Here is a 26,318-nt window from a genome sequence, read left to right as displayed (position 1 = left end):
ACTGCTGGCTCAGTTGTCCAGGGAGTTGCACAGGTGGGTTCAAATTGTAGATTCGATCTGATTGTGTTGCTGGCTTTTTCAGCCTCAAGTTTCGGCTTTCAGGGAGTTTTCAGCCGAAGGTAAAATTTATTAAAAATGTATGAACTTAAATCCAAACAAGAAATAGGGGAATGAGTTCCATTCAGAATAAAAATGTGCATTTTTTAGATGGAATGTCTGTGAACTTAAACACGGGAACAAATTGCTAAAGGTTATTGGGACAGGGAAAAATATATATCGTCTCGGCTTGTTCAGCCATTTAGACTAACAAGGTATCTTGTGTCCATTGATAGATTCTGTGATATGATGACATTAGATTTGTACTCTATCAATCCTTTCACACCTTTCAAAGACACGTATTTCACGCAACGTTTAACTCGTGCTCCTAGTGCTTCCATGTAGGATTTAAATGTAGTCAGGGGAATATCACTCTCAAACAGGATTATAGTATTTGTATAGCATTTGAGATGTGTGGGATATTGAGACAGCATGGCAGGATATATTCCTGGAGCTAACATGATTTGGGAATGTGTCCATTGGCACGATCTTGCTGATCTGGGGTTTCAAAATGTCATACATGAATTAATTGCATTTAACATCTGTTTGATGAAAGATTATAGAAACAGAACGTTTAACGCAAAATTCAGTATGTTTTCTACAACAAAAGAATTTACTTACTTTGTAGTTAGAAACATAACCCCGATGTCTTGACTGTGAAGTGTTTAACTGTTTCTCTGACGGTTCTCCGCCCCCGTCATCACATTGGACTTACACTGAGGTAAAACGCACGGCGTGTACACTATTACACTAGAACTTTCACAATTATACCATTTGATCAAGTTAAGGAGGAGCAAAGTAAAACAAGTTCAGATCCTTCTTGCGAAAAGATAATATAAAGTATTATGAAGTCACTTTTAATCTGGTTGTGTGAACGGGAGTGTGGCGCCACATTGTAAAGCCCAAGTATATATATTTATACAGACATGTGCAGAAAGGTACAACAGGTATAAGTACCTCCAAATCCAAGGGCTCTCCTAATATGTGTCTTAGGTTGTTTTAGCATTGAAATAATACAATACATATATTACATGTGAGGAAATTTGGACCATTAGCGTTTTGATATGTTTATGAAAAAATGTTGAAACCTGCTTTCACTTCGAATCTAATCTTTACACTGTCTGAGTTGTACATGTCAGATTCCGGTCCTCGTACAAAAATGAGGAACGTTTTGTCTTATTCCTATGACATTTTCGTCAAGATTACGACACAGTCAAGAATTATGATGGTTATTCGAATGACCATAAATCTAAACTATGCCAGTCCATATCTTGGCGGTGGCAGAACCGGCCCGGTGTCGTGGAGAGAATGGTTAGATAATGCCACCGACTTGCCTTCAAAGATAACAATATCGTAAAATCATGACTGTCAAAATGTTGGTTGCTTATCGCAAACTGAGTTCTGTGAAGGCTCTGACACGATAAAAGCTAAAGAAGTGTAAAACACTTTCCATGTATGCAATCAACTGATTTCCGAAAATTTGAAACTCCTGTTTGATTTATGAAAAAAGAATTTACTCATCCTACGAGATACGGCGTTGCACCGTGTATACAATGTGCGAGATTAGTAAATAAACTTACACTCAATGTTGAATGTTCTAAATTAGATAAAATATTCTCAATATCTGCTTCTCTGAAGGAACCAGGCTGACACGATAAAGAAACTTGGCGATCCATTTAATCAATTAAACGCTCACCTTCAGAGTATGGTTTTAGTTTACGAAAAGATAATTTCCAATTTCTAAAAAATGGTGTATTGTATGCTTTTTCTGAGACCTAAATATTTAAGATGAACAGTCTCCACACTTCACTGGAACAAATTAGAAGGTGGCCGTGGGCATGACACACGAAAAAAAAGATTTCATAACTTTTCAAAATATGTTTGCAACGAGAAAGAGAAAGAAGAAAACTCCGAATACTTGTTTTTGTGATTTGCCTAATGTTCAGTCAAACAAACATGTTGTCAATATCGATATGAAACAACCTACCATTCTTTTGTTGTGCAGTAGCATATCCTTAACAGTACACACGGACATATAATCTAGCTTAAGTATCATTGCTGTGTTGAGGAAATACATTAGTTCAAATGAACTCCAGGTATCAGATCTCCACTAGTTTCACGTGTAACAAATACTATACCCATATCAATTATGTGAAAACGTGCATGAGAAAAAAAATGACATGTAGTATACAATATCTGACAATATCATTTGTTGAACCAAAGTTGTATGGTTGTATTTATGCAACCATTCTTTCACACACTATGGTGGGAAACATTATCATTTGCATGGATTATCCTATCAAGATGACACTTGACAAATTAGTCTATAATAAGATGTTGTGTCTCCAAATGGATTAAAGCACGTAAGATGATATACGAGCATCCTGACAACTAGCTGTACTCGTACAAGACCTGTTCTGTAACATTACACTGTCAGCTCAGTTAGGTAATCCCTCTAACACGGATCAGAGGGGAGATATTATTTTTGTCACTAAACTGGAAATCAACCTCTCGCCCTTCAAGGCGTATAAGTACCTATTTTAGGATTAGCTCTAAATCCGTATTGTCTTATTTGAATCTACACGTTGGTCCTTACGCCCGAGGTATTTGTCAGTTGAAAGTATTGTACTTGCTTCTTAAATTGATGAAGCGATATTATGAAAAGCCCTGTATAGGAAACTTTGTGTGAATAATCAAAGTGCCATCGCCAGGTGATTCGTCATCAGAATGCCGTTATAAAGAACAGCACGACAACTTACCAATACATTGTTTTTGAGAGACTGTTTTCAGACTTATAAGACATTTTAATTCTAAAATATAGATCTTAAAGTAAAGCAACAGAGACTAGTGAATAAGTGAGTTTATTTTTACGCCGCTTTTAGCAGTATTACAGCAATGTCACGGCGGGGACACCAGATGGGCTTCACATGTACGCATGTTTAGAATCGAACCCGGGTCTTCGGCGTGATGTGCGAAGGCTTTAACTACTAGGCTATCCCACCCCCCCAACAGAGGCAAGCAGAGAGGATTAGAGTATTAAAACTTCTTAAATAACGGTATATGCAACCTGGGCAGGATCCGTGGTGGGGCAGGATACACTGCACTTATCTTTTCGGGAACTAATGGTATCAAGCATATCTTATAATGACGCATAAACACATGCATATGATGGAGATGTAATCGCACTATGGATTTTGCTTTCAGTAGAAATTTCTTATGATTATTGAAATGAATTTCGTAGCTTTTATTTTTTGCATAGTTCAATATAAAGCATTTGTTCCAGATACCTTCAGCGAAAGGTCCATGGGAATTTGAAACATGTCAATCTGGAACTGATTTGTGTGGAGAAACCTGTCTAACGTATTTTAATTTCAATTCATACAGTGGTGGCTCAAGAACGAATGCGAACACGACCTTTAAAAACCACCTGTTTAATTTACAACGGATGTGTCAATTTCTGACGTGACATTCTTTCTCTTATAGCACAGCCACCACCAGAAGAACAGGAAGCCCTACCCCATCATGGTGTACATCCACGGAGGGTCCTACCAGACCGGCATGGGGTCAATGCTAGACGGTGCACCGTTGGCCACACATGAAGTCATCGTCGTCACGATAAACTACAGACTGGGACCTCTCGGTAAATGTTCAACCTTTAATGGTCATAGGTCGGGATCCTTTGTCCAATGTAATTTATTTTCATATTATCAAAGGAAATTGGATTTGTGCAGGAAACGCATATTGACAAAGCGTCATTGTGTGTTCAGGACAAGGGTCTTTGGAATGATAAGTAGAACGTGTTCAGGGTCCCGATCCACAAAGCGTTCCGAGACTAACGCTTAGTCCTTGAATATATATAATTTTTATAGTAACAAATAGATCCATTTAAATTGAAACGGAGCCCCAGTGAGTTGAACCTGGGGAAATCTAGACTGGCTTCATTTAGCGCTTTAGCATTGCAGGGAGGGCTTGGCATTAGGGAAAATAATGTGGTTCGGGGACTGTGAGACAGACTAAAAGCGTTCCTAGTGTTACGAGCAATCGTAAGTATATAGCTTATCATAGGATTACGAATGGCGTTGTGCTACGAACGCTTTGTGGACGCCCCAGGACAGTATCCTGTTCTCGTGAACATTGTCCTGATTTTACAGCGGATTGTAAAAGGAATCCCAAAACATTTGTCAGAAATGGCATTGTTCATGACAACATACTGTACACAGTTATGATTTACTAGAAAATGATTTAGCATTTTGTCGATCATTTGAGGGGATATGTGAACGGTGAATATGCAGGTACACACTCCTGGACACGAAATGCCATTCACACGTTTACTCAAAAACATGCCTGTAAACGTTTGTTTCAATTTAAGCAAATTGAAATGATAACAAAGGGTATGATTGTCTTAGTACCCTGATGACCTCAATTGTTTATTCTTCAAACCGTCCCGGAATGTGTTTAACGTGTTGTCATGACAACGTCGAATGTTTCACATTCCCCAATTACCAAGTGTTGATGTGCACAAACTAAGCTATCGGATCCAGATGTAGATTGCAGGGTTGAATTAGCAATGTCACATGTGCTGGTTTGGTCAGGTGGTCTCACTTCTAATGTTTGCCTTAGGACAAATATGTGGGGAAGTGTTTTTCGTTCAGCGTTTATTTTATCAGAGGTTGACCTTGGCAAGGTGCCTTACTTAATCCTTCCTTCTTGACTCTATGGTCAAGCTATCCTTTTAAACAGTATATTAACAAAAAGTAAAACCTAAGGGAAACAAATAAGAGAACACCTCTTCATGGCAGTGTTCCTCTATTTATTCTCAGATTTCCTCCCACAGCGCGTTATTCAAAGCTGGTGATGAAACCTGGAAAATATTAAAGGAAAACTTGAATTTTCCCGTGTTCCTTTATTTGTTTCCCTCAGTATATATCTGATGATCTCACTGAGTAGTCATATAGTCCAAGTATTTACCCATTCATAGGATGGGCATGTGGTTTGGTTTGTAGAAGTTACAAATTGACACGATTCATTCTTGTACCGTGATCGGTTTTAAAATTACATTTAGCGGTCTTAAATCAACGATAAAGGACCGCAAAATTGAAAACAGAGTAGCTTTTTCTTCTAATTAACATTTTATGAACATTTGACTTGCACTTCCAATTTTGCTATAAAGGTTTCCTGTCTGCTGCGGATTCTGAAATACCTGGAAATTTCGGAATGCTTGACCAAATACAAGCTTTGAAGTGGATAAAGGAGAATATAGCCGGATTTGGTGGTGATCCAGAGCGAGTTACTATAGATGGCCACAGTGCCGGAGGCTGCAGTGTTGGTCTACTGATGTTTTCTCCTTTAGCAAGAGGTACAGTGACTTGATTCTGAAGAACCATCATAGTCAACATTTCTAACCTGAAAGCCCCTTTAACTAAATGATCCCTATGAAATAGATGCTTCGGAATACAGTATACCCTGTATACATCCGAGTGAATTGGAATTGGGATGCATGAACATTGTCCTTATGAAATACTGAAGCGGTTTCAATTGACCAGAAATGGATCTAAAATGAACACGTATTGGCTATGTCTATAAGATTTTACTGATATTGTGCAGTACAATTTACAGAGAATGCATATGATAATAGTTGTCACATATGAATCATGACACATCTATAATGTCATTATGATATTATTTACGTGAATTGTTCAAAATTAAATATTTCTTGTCCACCAGTGAAAAATTATAGCTAAGTTTTATTCAATGTTCTATTCTATGTACATCTGCTCCATAACTTTTCCCATCACATATTTTCTGATGGCTAAAAATGTGTTATATTTACTTATTATCTCCCATCACCATGTTTCGTTTACCTTCTTGCAGGTCTGTTTCAAGGAGTAATTCAGCAAAGCGGCTCCCCCTTTGCTCACTGGGCTTTGACGAGACACAGGAGAGGACCTGACTTTTACTTCAAGTTTTTTTCAGCTGCATTAGGGTGTGCAGCGAATAGCACGAAAGTGATCAAAAAGTGCCTCAAAAGCCTACCGTCCGAAGAGATAGAGAGAATGATATATGAGAAGATTGAGGCAAGTACATACATTTTCATATGCTTTTTTTTAAATCGTGGTATTTTCCTTGAAACGTGTTTTTTTATACCTTTGTTACTCTTTTCGTGAACACCGGGTGTCATCACTGATTTTCAGTGGTCCATTCTTATGACCTTTTTGCCCTCTACATCAATGGAATGAATATCTGAGGTACTCAAAACTGGATATTCTTTTTGCACTGACGTTTTATTTGATATTGTCTACTTGAACGTTCTTATCTGTTCGGAAAAGGTAGCATGTTTTACGGAACCAGTGCAGTGGACGTCATGAAGAAGTGAAGGTCACATTTAATTGTTACTTTTGTTACGGTTGGTCTCATACAACAAGGTGATTAATGAATATAAATAATAGAGGCATCAGACAAGAATCACCGACAGTTTATAGTATAGCCAGTATTTATAGAACACCCCGTTTGGTTCACTACCAGACATTACTGTTATGATTGTTTTACTTATGCTGGTTTATGCCATAGCCAGTATATATAGACATACTCTGCAGATCTCCTAACAGACGGCTTTACTTACAAAATGACACACGAATGATGTCTTTTTGCAATGCCTGATCACTTTAAACTATGCAAGTGGCTAATTATCCTCCGCCGCGCGTTTAGCGTGAAGCGGGGGATATAGTATTAGGCTCCATCCGTCCGTCCGTACGAGTTGGAATATCTTAAGTTCCGTTGACTAGATTCTTTTCATATTTGGTACCTAGGTTCATCACAGTATAAGAAAGGTCCCAGTCAGGTTTGGTGACCTTGACCTTCATTTCAAGGTCACAAGGGGACTTTAACGTTCTACTCTTGTCAGCGAGATATCTCACGAATAGTTTACTAGATTTTCTTCATATTCAACACCAAGCTGTATCTAGGGAAGGCGCAGGGCCCAGTTGGTTTTGGTGACCTTCACATAATTTTCAAGGTCATGGCGACACTTTGAAGATTTCAGCAAATTAACCTGCATGTTATGCTTGTCAGCGAGATACCTCAAGAACCATTCCCTGGATTGTCTTCATATTTGACGCTAAGCTTCATCCAGGGAAGGCGCGGGGCCCAGTCGATTATGGTGACCTTCACTTAATTTTCAAGGTCACAGAGACACTTAGAAGATTTCAGCATGTTAACCTGAATTCACTGGATTTTCTTCATAGACTTTCAAGACTTCCCTTGAATGTTTTTCAATAAGCAATTTCTTTAGAAGCACTTTTGCGTATTTCATACACTATGACATTTATGTCAAGGTCAAAGTCAGTCTTGAAGATATTTGTGTGTTTGAACAACTAAAGAGCAATATATAAAGAGTGGTTGACTGGTCATGTTTTTGTTGACATTTAACTTCATCTCAAACTTTCATTACTTTTTAAGTTTGATTTGATAATTTGCGGCGGGGGATTATGTCACCTTAGTGACAATGCTTGTTCTAATGTCAGTTCTATTCTTCTATGCATACTGGTATACATTCAATACTACTAAAGGTACCCACAATAATAGTCCTCAGTACAATTGAACCTTGTTATTCCGAGAAAATGTAATCCAAATAATGGGTTTACGATTTACAAAAATGGGAGTGGAATAATAGTGTGTGAGTGAGTGAGTATGGTGTTACGTCGCTTTTAGCAATGTTCCAACAACATCCCGGAGGGGGACACCAGAAATTGTACCCGTTTGGGGAATCGAACCCAGGTCTTCAGCGTGACGGGCGGACGCTGGAACCACTGGGCTACCCCACCGCCCCTGAATAATAGTGTATCAGCATCATCGATTAACCATTTAAACATGTCCGTACAATAGAAGGTGTACTGTATTTGAATGCTTTGCATTACGCTACGTGATTATTGTCACGCAATACCCAGCTTACCATTGCGTGTTGTGAGAGCCGGGCTGCGGTCTGGGGTCTCTGGTTTGCTGTAACTGATTGGATCGTTGCTCGTGTTTTCAGCCACTGGTTTCCTGACCCAAACCCGATTATTTAAAGACTACAACTATCTGAAGTATTAATGTGGCGTGAAAACAACATCCATTCACTCACTCACGCATGTCATTGATACACATTCCCACAACTGAAATAAATCGATGAGCTTAAGCATTTATTACAAACCCAGTCCACACCAAAGACAGACACCTTTCAAATGTGTCAAATACTCGGCGGGATTTGTTTTATTCCGAATCATGCCGCCGGGAACAATCAATGCCGGGAGATTTGCGCCAAACTTTACATAGTATAGAATGTCGGCCTGGGCCCGGATAGGCTAGCATACTGACACATATTTCTCGTTCGTCAATAGAGGACTACAGACCCAGTTGTACTGTTATGTTCTACAGCTTGATATAATGATTTTGTCTTTTATACCGTTTAAGTGAAGAGATTTTCATCTGAGCTTAAAGAATTTAAGAACAATCAGTTTAGACTGATCATGATGTTGGATGTTAAATATACCATTCATTCATAATCTCATTCATTTATTCATTATTTACTATTCATTTTTTTTCTCGGATTTCCATTTTTTCAGTCTGTGGTTCTTTTCATATTTTATTCATACTTGGATCATCAAGAATTGCATCATATACACTATGCAATGCTTTTATCAATAATGTTTTTCGTCCATCATCCACCTTTTCCATTTAGTTAATTTCAGATCAATGCATTTTTATCGCGTAACACAATCACAGTTTGCGTTTTTACGCGGGTTTTGTCACGACGCTTACAACAACGTGAGCTTGTCGTTATCTTCGATTGCCAGCATTATACAGTCCCATCGTGTCTAGCGCTATCTTTCACTATGTACTTGTAATCTTTCGAAGAACAAAGAAGCAGGTTAGCAAACTTGTTCACGCACTGGTTTATCACGTCGAAGTATCTGCTCGATTTCCAGCGTGAATAAAACGTACGATGCCGGTGCTTTGTGGAATTACATCTTACTCACTCTAGAAGGACCATCCATAACAATGTAATATGAAATTTATATTTTGGATCCCATAATTTCATGTACAGTCTGTTTGATTTAATTTGAGACCGACGAATTGCTCACTAACACAAAATCTAATAGTTGCAACAAAACCAAATGTTGTAGTCACATGAAAAAGTTGTTTAACAAACGAACATTAATTTGTTGTCACTGTTCGCTCTAAGTTACGGGGGGGCAACTTGCTGGTTGGACAGCCAGGTGTTCGAGTTGCACTTGTGAAATTGAAATTTTACTACACGTTGTCTGTTGATTGATTACCTGGCAGTTCTACCAGCAAGAGCCCCCACACACACACACCCCCAGCCTCGTAAAATTAGCGAAAAGTGACATCATAATGATGATCGTTTGTTAAACAACCTTTGTATTCCTATGACCAAAATTATCAGAGTTGGTCTGTCTATTTCATGTGACTGTGCAAACTTTAGGTTTGTTGCAACGATCAGATTTTGTGTTAGTGACCAATTCATCGGTCTCAAATGAAATCAAACGGACTGTAGGCTGGAATGTTCTGCCTGAAGGTACCATCGCTGAGTCTCTATTCAGAAAATGATCATACTCTTACCTAACGTATTTGGCACACTGCCCCAAATAAAAGCATCGCAGATTGATCAACAGCTCATCGTAGTCCGGCGGATATTTTCAAGATGGGGATACGATAAAACACGATAGGCTTCGATAGATTTTAGATTAGGTGTACTAGCGTTCTAATTTTTCTTGAACCTTGAATGTCGATTTTCGGGTTTCGGGACGGAAAGGACTTTGTAGTGACGGTTGTTGAAGTAAATGTATAGTTTGTGATCAAAGCTCTTTGAAAAGTTTTCTATTTCTTTTATTGCCGAGTCTATGTTCCATTAAGGCTATGGATTTATATCCTTATACTTAAGCATGGCGTTACCGTGAAGTGTCAAATTTACGTTCTGACACGTTGTGTTTTGGCAAAACACAAGAGGCGAAAACATAACTTTATGCAACTTACGTAACATAACTGATATTACTTTTTGACACAAAGTAATAAATCATATGCTTCATATCAGTTATCGCTATTATCTCTGTATGGGTTACGGTTTGACGCTGTTTGTTATCTCCCACGTTTACGTCAGCATTGCTATATCAAATGCTTCTATAACTCTCTTTAGACCTTTCACGACCAACCATTTTCCTCCGCCATTGTGATATATGATCAAATTCACTGCGGGCCTCTCTCATCGAGCGACTCTCCTCTGCAGGGGAGTTAACTTGTGTTTCATTCGTATAAAGATTTATCATATGCATGCAGAAATATACGTCTACGCCTGCGGCTATTATGATGCGTTGTCAAGACAACCAACAAGATAGCTTGGATTTATTTGCTAGATCAACCGTGATAAAGGGTGAGGAAGGGGGTTCGGTGTGAGAGTTATCTCCCTTGATTTACACTTACACCCGGCGAGCTTCCTCATCAGATTGGGTCTAGTTCCTCCATCCACGGCACGACCGCATACAGAGATGAAAAAAGCTGCATTGATATTTGCACGGATACATTACCTGGGCGTCTGATGAACAATGACAGGCGTGGATGGTTCTAAACTGAGACGTTTTATCAAATATCAAAGAAAGATCCTGACATTCCCGGCCGAGGCAACAAAACAGTTGGTGCCGATGTAAAGCACTGCGTGATATAATCTTAACCAACCGTATTCATACGTAGCCGGTTACCTTGCAATCTTGATTACAGCGGTATTGTTATAAGTTATCGTTCATATGATTTAGTTTGATATCACTTCTCCTCTACGTAAGAACTACAGTCGTATATCCGCACCCATTGGGAAATGTGGTCCTTCTGCCAGTAGTTAAATTTTCTTGAATAAAAACCTACTGTTATAATAGTCGGCGCTATGGTCGGTTGTAATATAAATTCTGACTTTTTTGCACTACTATAATCATTTGTGAGACAAGCTGTGAGTTTTATACCTCACCAACATTAAAGAAACACAGAAACCATAGTGTTACCAGTGTGCAATTATATGGAATCGGTAATATCCATTATGTGGATTGTAAGCGTGGGCCATTTGTCTGAGGCGATGAATCTCGCCACGCCAAGTTGCGTACCCAAGTATCCAAGTAATCCACGCAGATGGATATGAATCACATATTTGACGGGAATATGAGCCATACTTTGTCAGCACCATACAAGTGCTCGTTGGTTTACAAATAGTCTGTCATACAGACCCGGAAACAAATATATCCAAGAAAGCCCAAGCAAGTCTAGAATATGTGGCAAGTCTAGATTACCACAGTTTCAGAAAATGAAAATGAAGAGAGTCCACTAGGCTCCTTTTCTTTATATTTTCTGATTAATATTTGTAAAACAGTTGTTTCTGTAAAATATGTTCATTTCAGAGACTAAATGTTAGTCTAGTTTACTAACTGAAAGTGGATTTTCCTCCACTATTAAGATGTCAAATAAATGACCCAGTAATTAATAGGTGATTTTAAGGAACACAAAATAGTGTTTTGGGGAATATCCATTTATTAGATTCTTAAAAATCACTTCGCAACGCCACATAATATAAACAAACATGGATATCTTTTAGGAAGCCTGTTTTATCCATTGAAGCCATATTTCTTTCTCGATGGTTTCCTCATAGATTCCTAATACTGTAGGAATCCACTACCCTTAAACGTTGGACTGAAGAACAAAACGGTACATGGCTTATGTGATCAGTGCAAACGTAGATACGACTGTACCCCATCTGTGGTCAGAGGCGAGTGGTTCATGCACTCCCTGTAATTATTGCTGGCGACAATCACATCACCATGTCCGATCGTTACATTCTATATAACCTGCCATATTTGAAATTCATTTATCTGTAATTTCTTCCTATCCCGACTAACTATGCTTTACAGTGATCAATAATCAATATATTTTCTTGTGTTGTAGATGCCTTTGTCTCTTGTCCCCCCAGTTCCGACCGGTTGTCGATGGTTACTTCCTGCCAGACACGCCAGAAAGACTAGCGGTCAAAGGTCCAGTGAACGCTAAGTACTTCCTGACGGGCGCCACACAAGATGAGGGTGTCATTGCGGGTAGGTTTACAACAGCTTTAACCCATACAGTGAATATAAAATATTATATTTCAGTAGTAGGAACACCTTAATTTGACAATTTGGGCAGGACATGCTTATACCAAGTGTCATCACAAAGTTCCAATGGTTCATTCAAATAATTTGTCTATTTTGCCCTTTACGCCAAATGGAATCAGTCAGAAGATTGATTATCCTCGTACAGTGACATTTTCATTTCATGAAAGGTAGCATCTGTTTTAACTGTAAAACATGAAACTGATGTTTAGGTATGTTAATAAAAAAAACCAATCATCAAGGAAATCATGTTAAATAATTTCATGCTTTTATGCAACATGAATTTGAAAATGTTACGAAATTGGTTTGATTTAAATAGCATCTTCATCCAGTTTATGTAAATATTTGTATTTCATCCAGACGTAATTTAAAGAAATGTTTCTTTTCAACTTGGACGTTATGTATAGCTTTGCCATCACATTCTAAAAGAGGATAAAAGTATGCGGGTAATTTGTAAATCGACTTATTTTGAATATATAGAATCATGCCAATACTGTGATATCTCGTAGAAAGGAATATGCAAAGGAATAAAAAGGAAACTACGTTATATGCAGGTATTTCTCTGCAAGAAGATCAGTACTGATTATCGCGTCTTTAATGTTTTTTTACCTTTGTTCTCTTTGATAATCTTTAAGAAACAAACTGACTTTGTTACAGCAATACCGTTCGTAGAGGAACACGGAACAGGCAAACATGGCTCCCAAAAGTTATTGGCAGTCATGAACTGCTTCCGGGGTGATCTACCGGAAGTAGAAGGAATTGTGGGTATGTAGAACAGTTTTTAAAGCATGTATTCAAAGTCATTTTCGTCGAGCACTAATGTTTGAAAGAGAGAGACACCGTAATATACTCATGCCAATAATGGTTGTCACCCCTTTCATTTTTTTTTTATTGGAGAGTGTGTGTGAGGTGGGGGTGTGAGGTGTGTGTGGGGTTTGGGTGGGGAGGGGGTCGACAACCATTACTGGCATGAGTATATATATGTATGAGTATGATATATATGTATTCCTTAAATATAAGTAATACACTAAAGGAACCGCGAGAGAATTCACACACTGAGATTATATAGGGCAAGGTTTTCCTAAGTATGTCTCTCTATAATAGACAGCGGCAGCTTTGATGGGATTGACGAGCTTATATCCGAAGCTTATGTCCAAAGGTAATCCAATTCACTATTAAACAGTTCAAGCCTTGACACAATGCGGATGACCTCGTCAAACGAAAGTAACCGTACTTAATCCAGACTAAATAGATTTGTTTTTAACCTAATGGAAGATATTGAAACGTACAAGTATATACATTTCGTCTGTAGCGGAGACATATCCAAACTTTAAAGTCATTAGTATGAAGTTCAAAACGGTCGGCGTTAATAAATGCGGCGTAAGAGTATAACCCTGTCTTTGCCTTGTCACCCGAGGCCTCTAACCTTCAGACCCCTTCCTCTCAGCACCATTGATCTCACAGATCGATATCTCTTCAGTGACATCGATTACTATATAGAAATCAACCAAGATTCAATCCTAAATGGGTCTTGATCTACCAGGAGCTTAAGATTGTCTCTCTGGTAAAGGTCATGGAAGTGACAAAGCCGGAAGTCCATGTCGTCAACAAAGACGACGTCAACAGTAGTTATTGTAGAAAGATTACGCAAAGAGGAAGACCACGGGGGGTCCTGGGTTTTCGAAAAGTGTGAATGTGCATTATATTACGGTTTGGGCCAATAGGCGAAGTCAAGTTCCATTGAAGCGTAAATTCTGAATTATGTTTTCTTTAAGAGACTTGGCGTGGGGTCTTTATTTTCCCATTTTCAACGAGAAATAATTATATCTGATCTGTTAAATGTCAAAAGTAATGGAAAAATGTTGGTTTTATTGGATATTGATTTTGGTTATGTTATGATTAAGCGACTACAGTTCACCAGGTGTAGGTTGAAGTGTGATTATGGAAGAAAATAGGTTTGTACGCGCATGTGAATGACTTGCTAAAATATAGGTTACATGATTGTTAACTTAGTGTTTCTCGGTAATGGCAATTGTCCTCATTTCTCTTTCACCACGTGCACGTATTTCAAGTTTACATTTCAGTTTCTCGAAGTACACTTTATTTATCTCTTTATAGATTGGGTTGTTACAATTGTTGTGCCCCGATACGACTCCGCTCCTGATACAATATCGCGTAGTGATATCATGTATTGATATGAAATGATACGATTGGGACATGTTATATGGTATATAATGAGTGAGTGGATTTAGTTTTACGCCGATCACAGCAATATTCCAGCAATATCACGGCAGGGAACACCAGAAATGGACTTCACACATTGTACCCATGTGGGTAATCGAACGCGGGTCTTCGGCGTGACGAGTGAACGCTTTAACCACTGAGCTACCCCACCGCCCCGGTATGTAATGATGTTAAGGAAGGTGTGATGAGGTTTGTCATGTCTTCATCAGTTTGATTATCAATAGTCCACTATACCATGGATGCTACGAAGAGCAAATTTGATTTTACCGCTGTAGTCTCCCACGTCGCGCCTATATATCGATATAGCAATTGCATCGCTACAACACATATCGCAACAGATGTTTGGTAGAAATGACCACTATCAGGCATCAGCGTTATCTGATATAGTGATTAATAACAAATGCTCATTATCCGGGTTAGAATTGGTCTTCAGCAAACAATGCGTGTCGTAAAAGGCGAGTAACGACTCGCTGACTCGGTTAAAGCGTGTCATCGTGTCCCAATAACGTTGATCGATGCCGATGATACCAATCACTCGATTGTCGGATTTAGACTTGATTATCTACACACAGCCGTCATATAGAGTTGTCGTACGGCGTTAACGTGAGTGAGTGAGTATGGTTTTACGCCGCATTTAGCAATAATCCAGCAATATCAAGGCGTAAACACCATAAATAGGCTTCACACATTGTACCCATGTGAGGGATCGAGCCTGTGTCTTCGAAATTCCCTTCGGTTCTATATAACTTCGAAGGAAATATTTGCGGGGGACACCACAAATGGGCATCACAGAACCACCCATGTGGGTATTCAAACTCGGATCTTCGGCGTGACGAGCGAACGCTTTAACCACTAGGCTACCCCACCGCCCCGTACGGCGTTAAGCACCAAACATGATATAGTATGAATCGTACCATGGACTCGAGGATTTCTTATTATTGTAAAGAGTGTCTTTGTCCATTTTTTCACACAAACGTGATCTGAAAATCTCAGTTTGTATTTATTGTGGTACAATACTAATCACATGTCCAGAATATTGCTAGTTTTTGTGGAAATTGTTTTGTAGCTTTTCTTTACATACCTGATCTTGCAGTTTGAATAAGTTGTATTTCAAATAAAATTAATACAACCATTATCTCGAAGTTAAAGGGACCTACGTAAATAGTTATCCGAGGTTCTACACAACCGTAAAATGACTAAAAAAGAAATACGTAGACACCAAGCTTTTGCATCGAGATAACCGTGTGTTCGACACAACGGTCCTATTACCTGGAAAGTATATTTTTGACTGTTATTTGCTAGATTCCGTAATGGAGCACTACACCCGGTGGCCGTTTGACAGGGGAGAAGAATACATCAGACAACGATTTGCAGAGGTATGTATAATAGTTCCTACATGAAGATCAAGGCCAGATTTTGGCGGACTACTTTTCTCCTTGCTTCGGTCCAACTCATTCGTGACCAACTCGTGCTATTCCGGGACAAGCCGAGGTTACGGAAAGGGGCGAATGGTGACGAATGGGTCCAACTCGTTACGTCTGTGTCGACATTTTTTTATTTTAGAGTGTGAATACATGCTCGTTGGTCATATTCAGTTTTCATTATCATTTGGATATTCCACGGGTTTGACGGATTCATTTTGTCTGGAGGGTCACACCAGCAATGAGTAGTAAGCAGTACGTTAGATGACTTCATAAATGACTGTTGTGTTATGTATTAATGCGCTATTGTAATCATTAGAATAGACGAAATATATGTCGCTTCGATGCTAAAACGATGCGCTCTTAGGATGTGTGAGAATCAGTACTATTGCACGGGGGCCATCGGATACTATTTACCTTGAAACTTATCTTTTCGCTCGTTAGATACGTTTTGAAAGAACTCGCTGTAAGATAAATGGTATCTCACCAACACTCGTGCAATATCTCTATGACCACATGACTTACGTTGTCATGCATGCCAATCACCGTCTCGAAAACACCTGTCACAAATCACTCTATCGATCTCTTCCTCATGGGTGAACCAGCATTTGCCGTCAACGATGAAGCAGTTATCATATGTCTTGCACGTGAATATTGATTATAAGTCAGTCAGCATCACGTGCGAGTCTCCTCACTCAGGCTGGAGCATGATCTCCGGATTTTGGCTTTTCCACTTTCACGTGTCTTTCGTTTTTTCTGATTTTCTCGCGATGATAATCTTAATAAACTCCTGAAAATTGAGCATTCGAATGTGGAAATGAAAAAAAAGCATTACGCTCGGGTAATGTGGGTTAAATCGTGAAGGATCTTATTATGTTTTTGACCCTGTTGAACGTAATTGCGGCATTAAATTTGAAGTTGTTTAATGAAGGACCAAGACATGGTCCTCCATTTGTAGTTATTGGCATATATCTATGTGAATGAGTTAGTAGTATGGTTTAACGCCGCTTTTAGCAATATTCCAGCAATATAAAGGCGGGGGACACATGGGTTTCACACATTGTGCCTATGCTGGGACTCGAACCCGGGTCTTCAGCGTGACGAGCGAACGCTTTAATTAACCATTAGGCTACCCCACCGCCCCATATATATCTATGTAAGAGTTTGTACCGATACCCTAAACATCTCAGGTGACCCATATATCATTTACGTAGCATCATTTACGATCTTTTAAACGGTTTTTGCACAATTCCTTTCGTCTGGAAATAGCAGGAAAACATGGAACTAAAATACCAAATGTTTAGGGTATCTGTGCATTACAGGGGTGTTCTATCTAAATTTGCTTTGGCAGACATCTACCTCCGGAGCTGTTTAATTAATGATTTGGTTAATGCATGGGAATGAGCTGAGTTGTCGCTCCATCTGGGCTCAGTCTGTGTGTTATCAAACACCTAAGACGTCCATTGATAAAGCCCACGTGTGTGGTGGGTAAGGCTATACCTCCCAACATCACCGTGTTATTGCATCGATTAAAGTGTAAGTAAGTAATAATGGAGTACGTGAATGGACCTCAGGTGGTAGATGTTACAACAAGTTTACAGCTGTTTCGACACCTGCCTGCTCCTAACAAACTAATGATTGATAATGTGAGCAACGGCCAACACTATGAATTGAATGAGTGAGTGAGCGAGTTTAGTTTTAGTGTTTCCTTCAATACAGCCTCTGATGAAGAGGTCACCCACCCAAGAAATACACAAAGCCGATTTCAATTAGCCTTAACGATGGAATGATGTATAGTGTCATATCTGGAGCATATTCCCCAAGGGGATTTCTATTGGGAGATTCATAATTATAGGGATGAGGATACGTAGATCGTGTATACGCCATTGTATTCATGTAGTTTGGTTGCTCTCGTTGAATCTTGGTGTGGTATGTAGAGAAGGTGTTAAATATTCCCCATTACTCCCAAGACGTGAGTGAATGAATATTTTTTATGTCACTTTCTCCACAAATATCACAGCAGACTCCGAACTGAACTGAACTGAACTGAACTGAATATTTATTTCAACTCAGGCCGCAGACAGCGGCATATGAAGTTACATCTGTGTTACAAATACATACATACATACATACATACATACATACATACATACATACATACATACATACATACATACATACATACATATACAAAAGTAATAGACAATACATTATATATATATATGTATGTATGTATATATATATATATATATATATATATATATATATATATATATATACACACACACACACACACATATACACATACACATACATATACATACACATACATACATACACACACATATACATATATGCAAATACATTGCATTACGAAAGAAGTGAATGTATAATTCATATATCTACATGTAGGAGTATTTACATGGAGTATTCTTACCGACGATTCTTAAAAACATTTATAATAATACTACAGAATAAAGCGAGTTTTGGACGTGGTTGGATTCCTCAGAGAATAGAGTAGAATGTGTGAAGACCAGTTCTGGTGTCCCTCGCCAAGACACGGATGGGACATTGGTAAACTGACTCCTTGCGTACGGCTCAATCAAGATATATAAATTCTTTAAGTGCTAACCATAGGAGATATTCCAGTCATTCTCGTGTTGACATACTCTTCGACTGATGACGATATGGTACGCCAAGTTAGTAATTTCGAAACAAAACCATTGATTTTTTTTAAGCTTCTAATTTAGTTGTTTTTTTCTCTTCAGATTGTTGGCGACTATTTCATCGTGGCGCCGATACACAAAGCAGCTAGCGTCCTCTCTCGACACAACCTCACCGTCTTCGTCTACAACTACGAGTACAAATCCGTCTTCGACAAATGGCAAGGTACAGACCCATACAGAACAACAGCCGTTGTTCCTGTCTCTCTTGCATGTTAGAAATGTATTACTACCCAGTGTCACGTAGTCACCCGAACTGTGTACATAAGGGGACTTAACCCGTTCTATATGCAGCAAGTACATCGGCCGGGCATTTCCCTGTGTAAAACTGAATAGGGATACGTTAAAACCACTCTATATATGTTTACACCAATACGAAACCAGGAACATATGGGAACTGCTTTGAGAATCGTAACACAAATAAGCCGGAGGGTAAAGACCCGTCTTTTGTTGGGATTACCTGAGGGTAAGCCAGAACGTTCTTGTAGGTATAGTCTCATTTGAAGTGATGTTGAAACAGTTACGTGGAGGAGTTTATGGGTGGGTCATGTGCTGCTTTCAGCATCTAGTCAGGACAAAGAGCAGGGCGTCAGGCATTGTCCATGATTCCACGTTCTATGTAAGGAGCACTGTGAAACAATCAGTTTCCACTCACTTTCTGGTAGAGGCAGACATCAACATTGTGTTATTTTCGTAAATCCACACGTTCTTGTATAAGCAAAGATTTCCACCCTGTGGTATAAGCGTAGATTTACACCATGTGGTATAAGCGTAGATTTACACCATGTGGTATAAGCGTAGATTTACACCTTGTGGTATAAGCGTAGATTTACACCGTGTAGTATAAGCGTAGATTTACACCTTGTGGTATAAGCGTAGATTTACACCGTGTGGTATAAGCGTAGATTTACACCGTGTAGTATAAGCGTAGATTTAAATACCCTGTAGTATAAGCGTAGATTTACACCCAGCGTGGTATAAGCGTAGATTTACACCTTGTAGTATAAACGTAGATTTACACCGTATAGTATAAGCGTAGATTTACACCATGCGGTAATAAGCGTAGATTTACACCTAATTTACGTGGCGTAGATTTTACACCTTGTGGTATAACGTAGATTTACACCTCGTGGTATAAGCGTAGATTAACACCTGGTATAAGCCCACAGCATAGTGAGTGAGTGACTTTAGTTTTACGCCGCACTCAGCAATATTCCAGCTATATGGCGGCGGTCTGTAAATAATCGAGTCTGGACCAGACAATCCAGTGATCAACAGCATGAGCATCGATCTGCGCAATTGGGAACCGATGACATGTGTCAACCAAGTCAGTGAGCCTGACCACCCGATCCCGTTAGTCGCCTCTTACCACAAGCATAGTCGCCTTTTGTGGCAAGCATGGGTTGTTGAAGACACAGCATAGACCTACTCGTATGTGGTGGAGGGTAGATGCACACCTGGTATAAGCATGTAGCATATAGATCCACTTAGTCGTGGTTATAAGCGTATAACGATATCTTCTGTGTATAGCAATTAACGCAGATCTACTCGTTGTATATGCCTTTGCTAATAATTATTGATTATGGTGATATCTTATTACGTAATGATTAATAATTTTTCTTGTAACATATAATCAGTTTATGATATTAACATACACCCTTTGTTATGTTTTTTCTTATTAATATGGTTCTTTTAAGATGCATATTTATTTTGTAATCTTTTGTTTTGTGATTGTACTTTGTTTCGTTGCCATTTTATGACCTTTGAGTTTCACGTTTTCTTAATCTCCAATATTGTCATAGCTGCATATTCAACAGGTGTGATCCATGGCGCTGAGCTGTTCTACCTGTCAGGATACCCCCTCGTAAAGCACCCGAACTTCCGGTATGACGAGTCCGACAAGACAATGGCAAGGATGCTTCTGATGTTTTGGGCCAACTTTGTCAAAAATGGGTGAGAACTTTAAACCAACTCTAAGTGGCAACACGTTATCGTTAGATTTATACGATTACCCTGTCTTAGAGGACCTTTTGCCACTCATCTTTGCCTCCCTTACCAAGATTAGATGATCGTCTGCTCTAATCCCGGCTTAGGACGAAAACAGTACAACTGCTCTTCTCACCGATATATGTTCTGGTTCTTATGGCTTTGGAGCATGACTCGTCCTCTAGGTGTTTCTGCAAGTTAACTGGTACCTTTATTCGGAGAAAATTCCATGCACACATGACATCGAGCAGATGAAATATTTTGCGCTTAATTTAAAGTAGGCTACTCTAGGTGGGCATCGTGTGAATGGAAATGCTGCTGAAATTGCATCAGCGGTGCCCGTTTGTAGTCCGTTGTAAACAGCGATGTCGATGAAATCACTGACTGTTTTAGCTGATTAAGAAATACAGTCGGATAAACATAACTTTCCTTTCAAATGCCGTAAGAAAACGTGATTGAGTATACATTCGACTTAATGAGAAGTACAGTGTTCAATACAATGACAACAAGGTGACATCCACCAGACATTTTGCCTTAAAGTCCATTAACAAACAACCAGTTTGTAGTAAGCTAACCCTCCTTTTTTCTTGTGTCATAGACTACCATCCCTGGTCCCACTGAAGGAGTTTCACATGGCCCGCTTCACTGAAGACCAACCACTCTTCACCCGCTTCGTGTCCTACGACGATGGTCCGACAGTCATCGTCGACCACCACTTCAAGACCGAGAAGCTGTCCTTCTGGAACAATGGCGTGCAAGAGCTGTACAGACAGCAGTACAGAAACTACCACGTGGACGGCGAGAACCTCGTCCGCCCCGGAGACTACATCATTACCCATACCTCCAATAACTGGATTCTGATAGCCGCATGTATTGGACTGTCTGTTCTTACCGTCCTGCTGTCTGTGTGTTACTGCCAGATGAGACGACAAGTCAGCATCCTCATAAGGCAGAACAGTGTCTCCAGCGGAAAGAGGATGCTGTAGTAGGACAATACTATGATGAAGGACACCGGGGGACGTGAACAAAGAGGAAGAAGGAACATTAGTCGAGAACAGAGTTTAAATTCAACATGTTCTTTCATTGCAGACTGCCGCATGGCTGCAGGATTGCAATTCAGGGCAATGCCCAAAACCATATATGTCATAGAGACTGGTGTAATCCTCATCCCAAGATGTAATGTCAAGCGTCTGAGAAGGAGAAATGTCCATGAAAATATGTTTGGCGAGAAAGCTGTAGTTGCTCTATGTCCACAGATACATAATACCGGCTACCGTCACCCATGAAGATGATTATATTTTTACTTCGGTGACAAAAAAGCTGTCAAACGCATGATATAGTCAAATGTATCTTGGTCGTAGCAAACTGTGTTAACATCTGAACAGGGATATAGGTATCTATATACACCTCCTTGATATTGACATGAAATATACAACGCTATTGACAGGATTTGCCGTGCAACGCCTATTATCATAAGAAGTTGTCAACGCCTTTGTTCACGTTTGACCTGTGTGATGAAGCTTTTTATTCGGACCTAATTACCCCCGGAGCCTAATATTCTGGAGTCTGTGATGTTAATTTCGGATCTCTGTATCCATTCCCAATTTTTTACACATACATATCCACACGTGTGTTCGCACATGGTTCATTCCAGGGTGATATTTCCGATGTGTTCATCGACGAGCGGTATGTGGGTGCGAAAGATGATACAGATTGGATATGGACATATGTACATAGCACATTGTTTGTTGATTGTTGTTAAGGAATGTACATATCATTACCTTGTCAATATCAAGTATATTTCAGATACATTTTATGTGCATTGTTTGTGAAATTCGGTTCGATATAATGAAGTAAAATATACATGTATTTATTTTCATTGAAGAAAGATTGCATGGAAGGTGTTCTTGAAAGAACTGGGTTGTATATTTGAATATAAATATGGGCCCCAGTGATTACAAAATGTGTTTTGGGTAGTCGAATCAAGGTAGAAAGAAATAAGGGACATGTTTTTTATCTTTTACACATCAGCTATCAACTGTAGAGAAACAACGCGTACAGATATATATCTTTTTGGTAAAGGTCAATATTTTAAATGGCATCCATGGCATTTACGTTCAATAAAATGAAACATTCAAACACAAAAGCAATACATTCACATTATATATAAAAGCTCGGCAAACAATAAACAGTCGTTGTTAGCGAAACATTTTTTTTCAGTAGCCTATAATGATTATGATTGAAAAGAACAAAGATATGTTGGAAATGAGCGGTAACGAACAATTGGCCTGAAGGCCCATGCAGGATACATAATGTTATTGTATATGGTAGGTGTTGTAAATTTCAGAGTGTCTATATTTCTTCTAGATGTATGTGTACAGCTGTAATCCAAGGTTTTGTAAGTTAAATATTTATACTTTTATATATTGCATATCATATGGATCCATTTCGTTAAGATGTGACAGTTTGTGTTATAACAATTTTTGTGCTCTTAATTATAACGGTCAGTTTAAAAGTGGACGTTGGGTTGATAAAACGGCATTACGTAAAGTTTAGTGAAAGCAAAGCCGTAGAGGAAATAAAATAGAGACATTTGTAGTATCTATTCATGTGAAAATCATGTTTAATCGATGATCACATAAATAATAACGGTAACCGATCGATTCTGGGACCAGTCAGGGCACGGGGCATAAAAAAACCCAAATTACCTGCGGTTCTATATAACTTCGAAGGAAATATTTGTATCTTTTCCAATCTGTATTCGGGGTTATACGATGATCGCTTGAGAGATGTATCCCAGAAACATAGGTTGGAATCCCGGTTTGCTCGGACAATTCGTCTATACTTGTTAGCAACCTGCTCATGGTAAACGTCTAAGAGTGAGTATGGTTTAACGCCGCTTTTAGCAATATTCCAGCAGCACCACGGCGGGGGAAACCACAAATGGGCATCAGAACTACCCATGTGGGTATTCAAACTCGGATCTTCGGCGTGACGAGCGGACGCTTTAACCACCGGGCTGACCCACCGCCCCTAAACGCATGAGATCTGCGTCATTTCGAGCTTTTCTCCCACATTAAGCTTGCATAACTCAGTGTAACTGAAATACTGTGCTAAACCGTTGATTGTTCTACTACAGAGACGACACCAGTGGGTACTGGATGTTTCGCTAAAATACATAAAGAACCATTGGTCAGCTGAAGATATATAGCATTAGCGACTCATGGTATAGGGGTTAGGTGCCCGGTATGAACAGAAATCTAGTGGATGCTCGGGACGTGTTAATTGAGCTGAGATACAATTTACTTTTTAGGAAGTACATTCCTAACCTTACTCAAAGTACAATCAATACGTGACGGGTACCCTTATCTTGAAGTAGATTCAATACGTGACGGTTAACCTTATCTTGAAGTAGATTCAATACGTGACGGTTATCCTTAGCTTGAAGTAGATTCAATACGTGACGGTTAACCTTATCTTGAAGTAGATTCAATACGTGATGGATACCCTTATCTTGAAGTACATTCAATACGTGATGGATACCCTTATCTTGAAGTAGATTCAATATGTGACGGGTATCCTTATCTTGAAATAGATTCAATACGTGACGGGTACCCTTATCTTGAAGTAGATTCACTACGTGACGGGTACCCTTATCTTGAAGTAGATTAAATACGTGACGGGTACCCTTATCTTGAAGTAGATTCAATACGTGATGGATACCCTTATCTTGAAGTAGATTCAATACGTGATGGATATCCTTATCTTGAAGTAGATTCAATACGTGACGGGTACCCTTATCTTGAAGTAGATTCAATACGTGACGGATACCCTTATCTTGAAGTAGATTCAATACGTGATGGATATCCTTATCTTGAAGTAGATTCAATACGTGACGGATACCCTTATCTTGAAGTAGATTCAATACATGACGGGTACCCTTATCTTGAAGTAGATCAATACGTGACGGATACCCTTATCTTGAAGTAGATTCAATACGTGATGGATACCCTTATCTTGAAGTAGATTCACTACGTGATGGATACCCTTATCTTGAAGTAGATTCAATACGTGACGGGTAGACTTATCTGTTCGTAAAGTCAATATGTGACGGGTACCCTTATCTTGAAGTAGATTCACTACGTGACGGGTATCCTTATCTTGAAATAGATTCAATACGTGACGGGTATCCTTATCTTGAAGTAGATTCACTACGTGACGGGTATCCTTATCTTGAAGTAGATTCACTACGTGACGGGTACCCTTATCTTGAAGTAGATTCAATACGTGATGGATACCCTTATCTTGAAGTAGATTCAATACGTGACGGATACCCTTATCTTGAAGTAGATTCAATACGTGACGGGTATCCTTATTTTGAAGTAGATTCACTACGTGACGGGTACACTTGTCTGGAAGTACATATTACGTGACAGCCATCCTTCTCTCAAGTACATACAATAAGTGACGGTACCCCCACCTCATAATGTAACAGGGACGCCTTTTCCAGGTACAAACCCATGCGAACGGTACCCTTGTTTCGAATGACTAAACATACAGCACGGTTCGTTTAGTTCGGTTTATCCGAATTAGTGCTGAATCCTTTCAACGTACATAAGCCTAAACATTGCCCTCAAGAATCAAATTGTAATCGTCTATTGCTCGATAATATATGAAATAATATATCAAAGGTTGGGTGAAGTTGAAAGTGACTTACAGTACCATCATTAGACTTTCACATATCTGTGTGACATCCGTGTGTGAACCATCCGCGCCAGAGATATTACCTTTGTGTTAGAGAAGGCAGTGAAATAGCTCTGTAGCTCACCTGACGTCATTATTATTGAAATGCTAAAAATGATAAAACGTGTAACAATGGTAAAACATGGCCATACATTATGTGAAATACACACGAAATATCAACGTGACTTTACATACTGTAAAATATGAAGAAAGCTTTTTTGAAATTCGAAAGCGCACTTACGTCTTTGTCTTCGAACGTACATAGCGTTGTGTTAGCTAAGGAAATCATGTCAAACTGCCACAGTTGATCAGGGATTAGCACTATGATAAAGAGTCCGTCCGACTAATTGAACTAAGTCTAAACGGAAGGCATTGGTCAGGTGAGCTAAATGTATGAACTGTGTTGCATTCGATTTGTTATTTAATTTTTTGAGTATGTATAATGTCTGATGTTGAATATATTGTGATTAAATCGTTGAAAAATATATCCTTGTTTTTCTCGTGCCTTTCTTCCAGATATTGATACTACATCAAGATGTAAGGCTATCAACCGACACTATTATTATTACTGCGCATGGTGGGAGAGTTGATCGTGAAGTGATTGTTTTTCACTTAACACAGCGTTGACTATATACATAGCTGCCAAAATGTCGATCACTGGTCATGTTCATGCATCTGTATCATAACTTAAATAATAATAACAGGCATCGAAAACGACGCTATGACATAACATCCGGCAACAGTCAAAGGGAGGTAAATCAACATGACTGACATTTTCTAATAGAGATCCTTTTGTCAAATTTGGTTGCAGGGCATGTAGTTCATATCCCCCACCATTGTTGGGGTTTCCACGAGTAGGTACAAAACGTATGCATGTCCTCTGCTTGTCTTAAGAGGGCACTATCGGGATCGGGTGGACACATGTCATC

At 39.1% G+C, this 26,318-nt stretch overlaps 2 protein-coding genes across 2 annotated transcripts in view; both read left to right on the top strand.

Moving 5' to 3' along the window:
• LOC124265963 (neuroligin-4, X-linked-like) overlaps positions 1–6,469 on the top strand; it is an 80,379-nt gene extending 73,910 nt beyond the window's left edge. The window contains exons 3-6 of the mRNA XM_046700785.1: positions 3,580–3,736; positions 5,267–5,452; positions 5,968–6,174; positions 6,423–6,469. Of these exons, the coding sequence (XP_046556741.1) occupies positions 3,580–3,736; positions 5,267–5,452; positions 5,968–6,174; positions 6,423–6,469 (597 nt within the window). The remainder of the gene's footprint in view (positions 1–3,579; positions 3,737–5,266; positions 5,453–5,967; positions 6,175–6,422) is intronic.
• Positions 6,470–10,694: 4,225 nt separating this feature from the next.
• Positions 10,695–21,941, top strand: LOC124265952 (acetylcholinesterase-like). Its single transcript, XM_046700777.1, has 7 exons — positions 10,695–10,792; positions 12,073–12,218; positions 12,930–13,037; positions 15,819–15,892; positions 18,706–18,826; positions 20,478–20,613; positions 21,245–21,941. The coding sequence occupies exons 1-7, from the start codon at positions 10,695–10,697 to the stop codon at positions 21,630–21,632; spliced, it is 1,071 nt and encodes a 356-aa protein (XP_046556733.1). The 3' UTR covers positions 21,633–21,941.
• Positions 21,942–26,318: the final 4,377 nt, after the last annotated feature.

Source organism: Haliotis rubra, unplaced genomic scaffold, assembly GCF_003918875.1.
Source record: "Haliotis rubra isolate DU_JTF1 unplaced genomic scaffold, ASM391887v1 Scf10, whole genome shotgun sequence".
Taxonomy (NCBI): domain Eukaryota; kingdom Metazoa; phylum Mollusca; class Gastropoda; order Lepetellida; family Haliotidae; genus Haliotis; species Haliotis rubra.
This window is presented reverse-complemented; position numbering and strand designations above follow the sequence as displayed.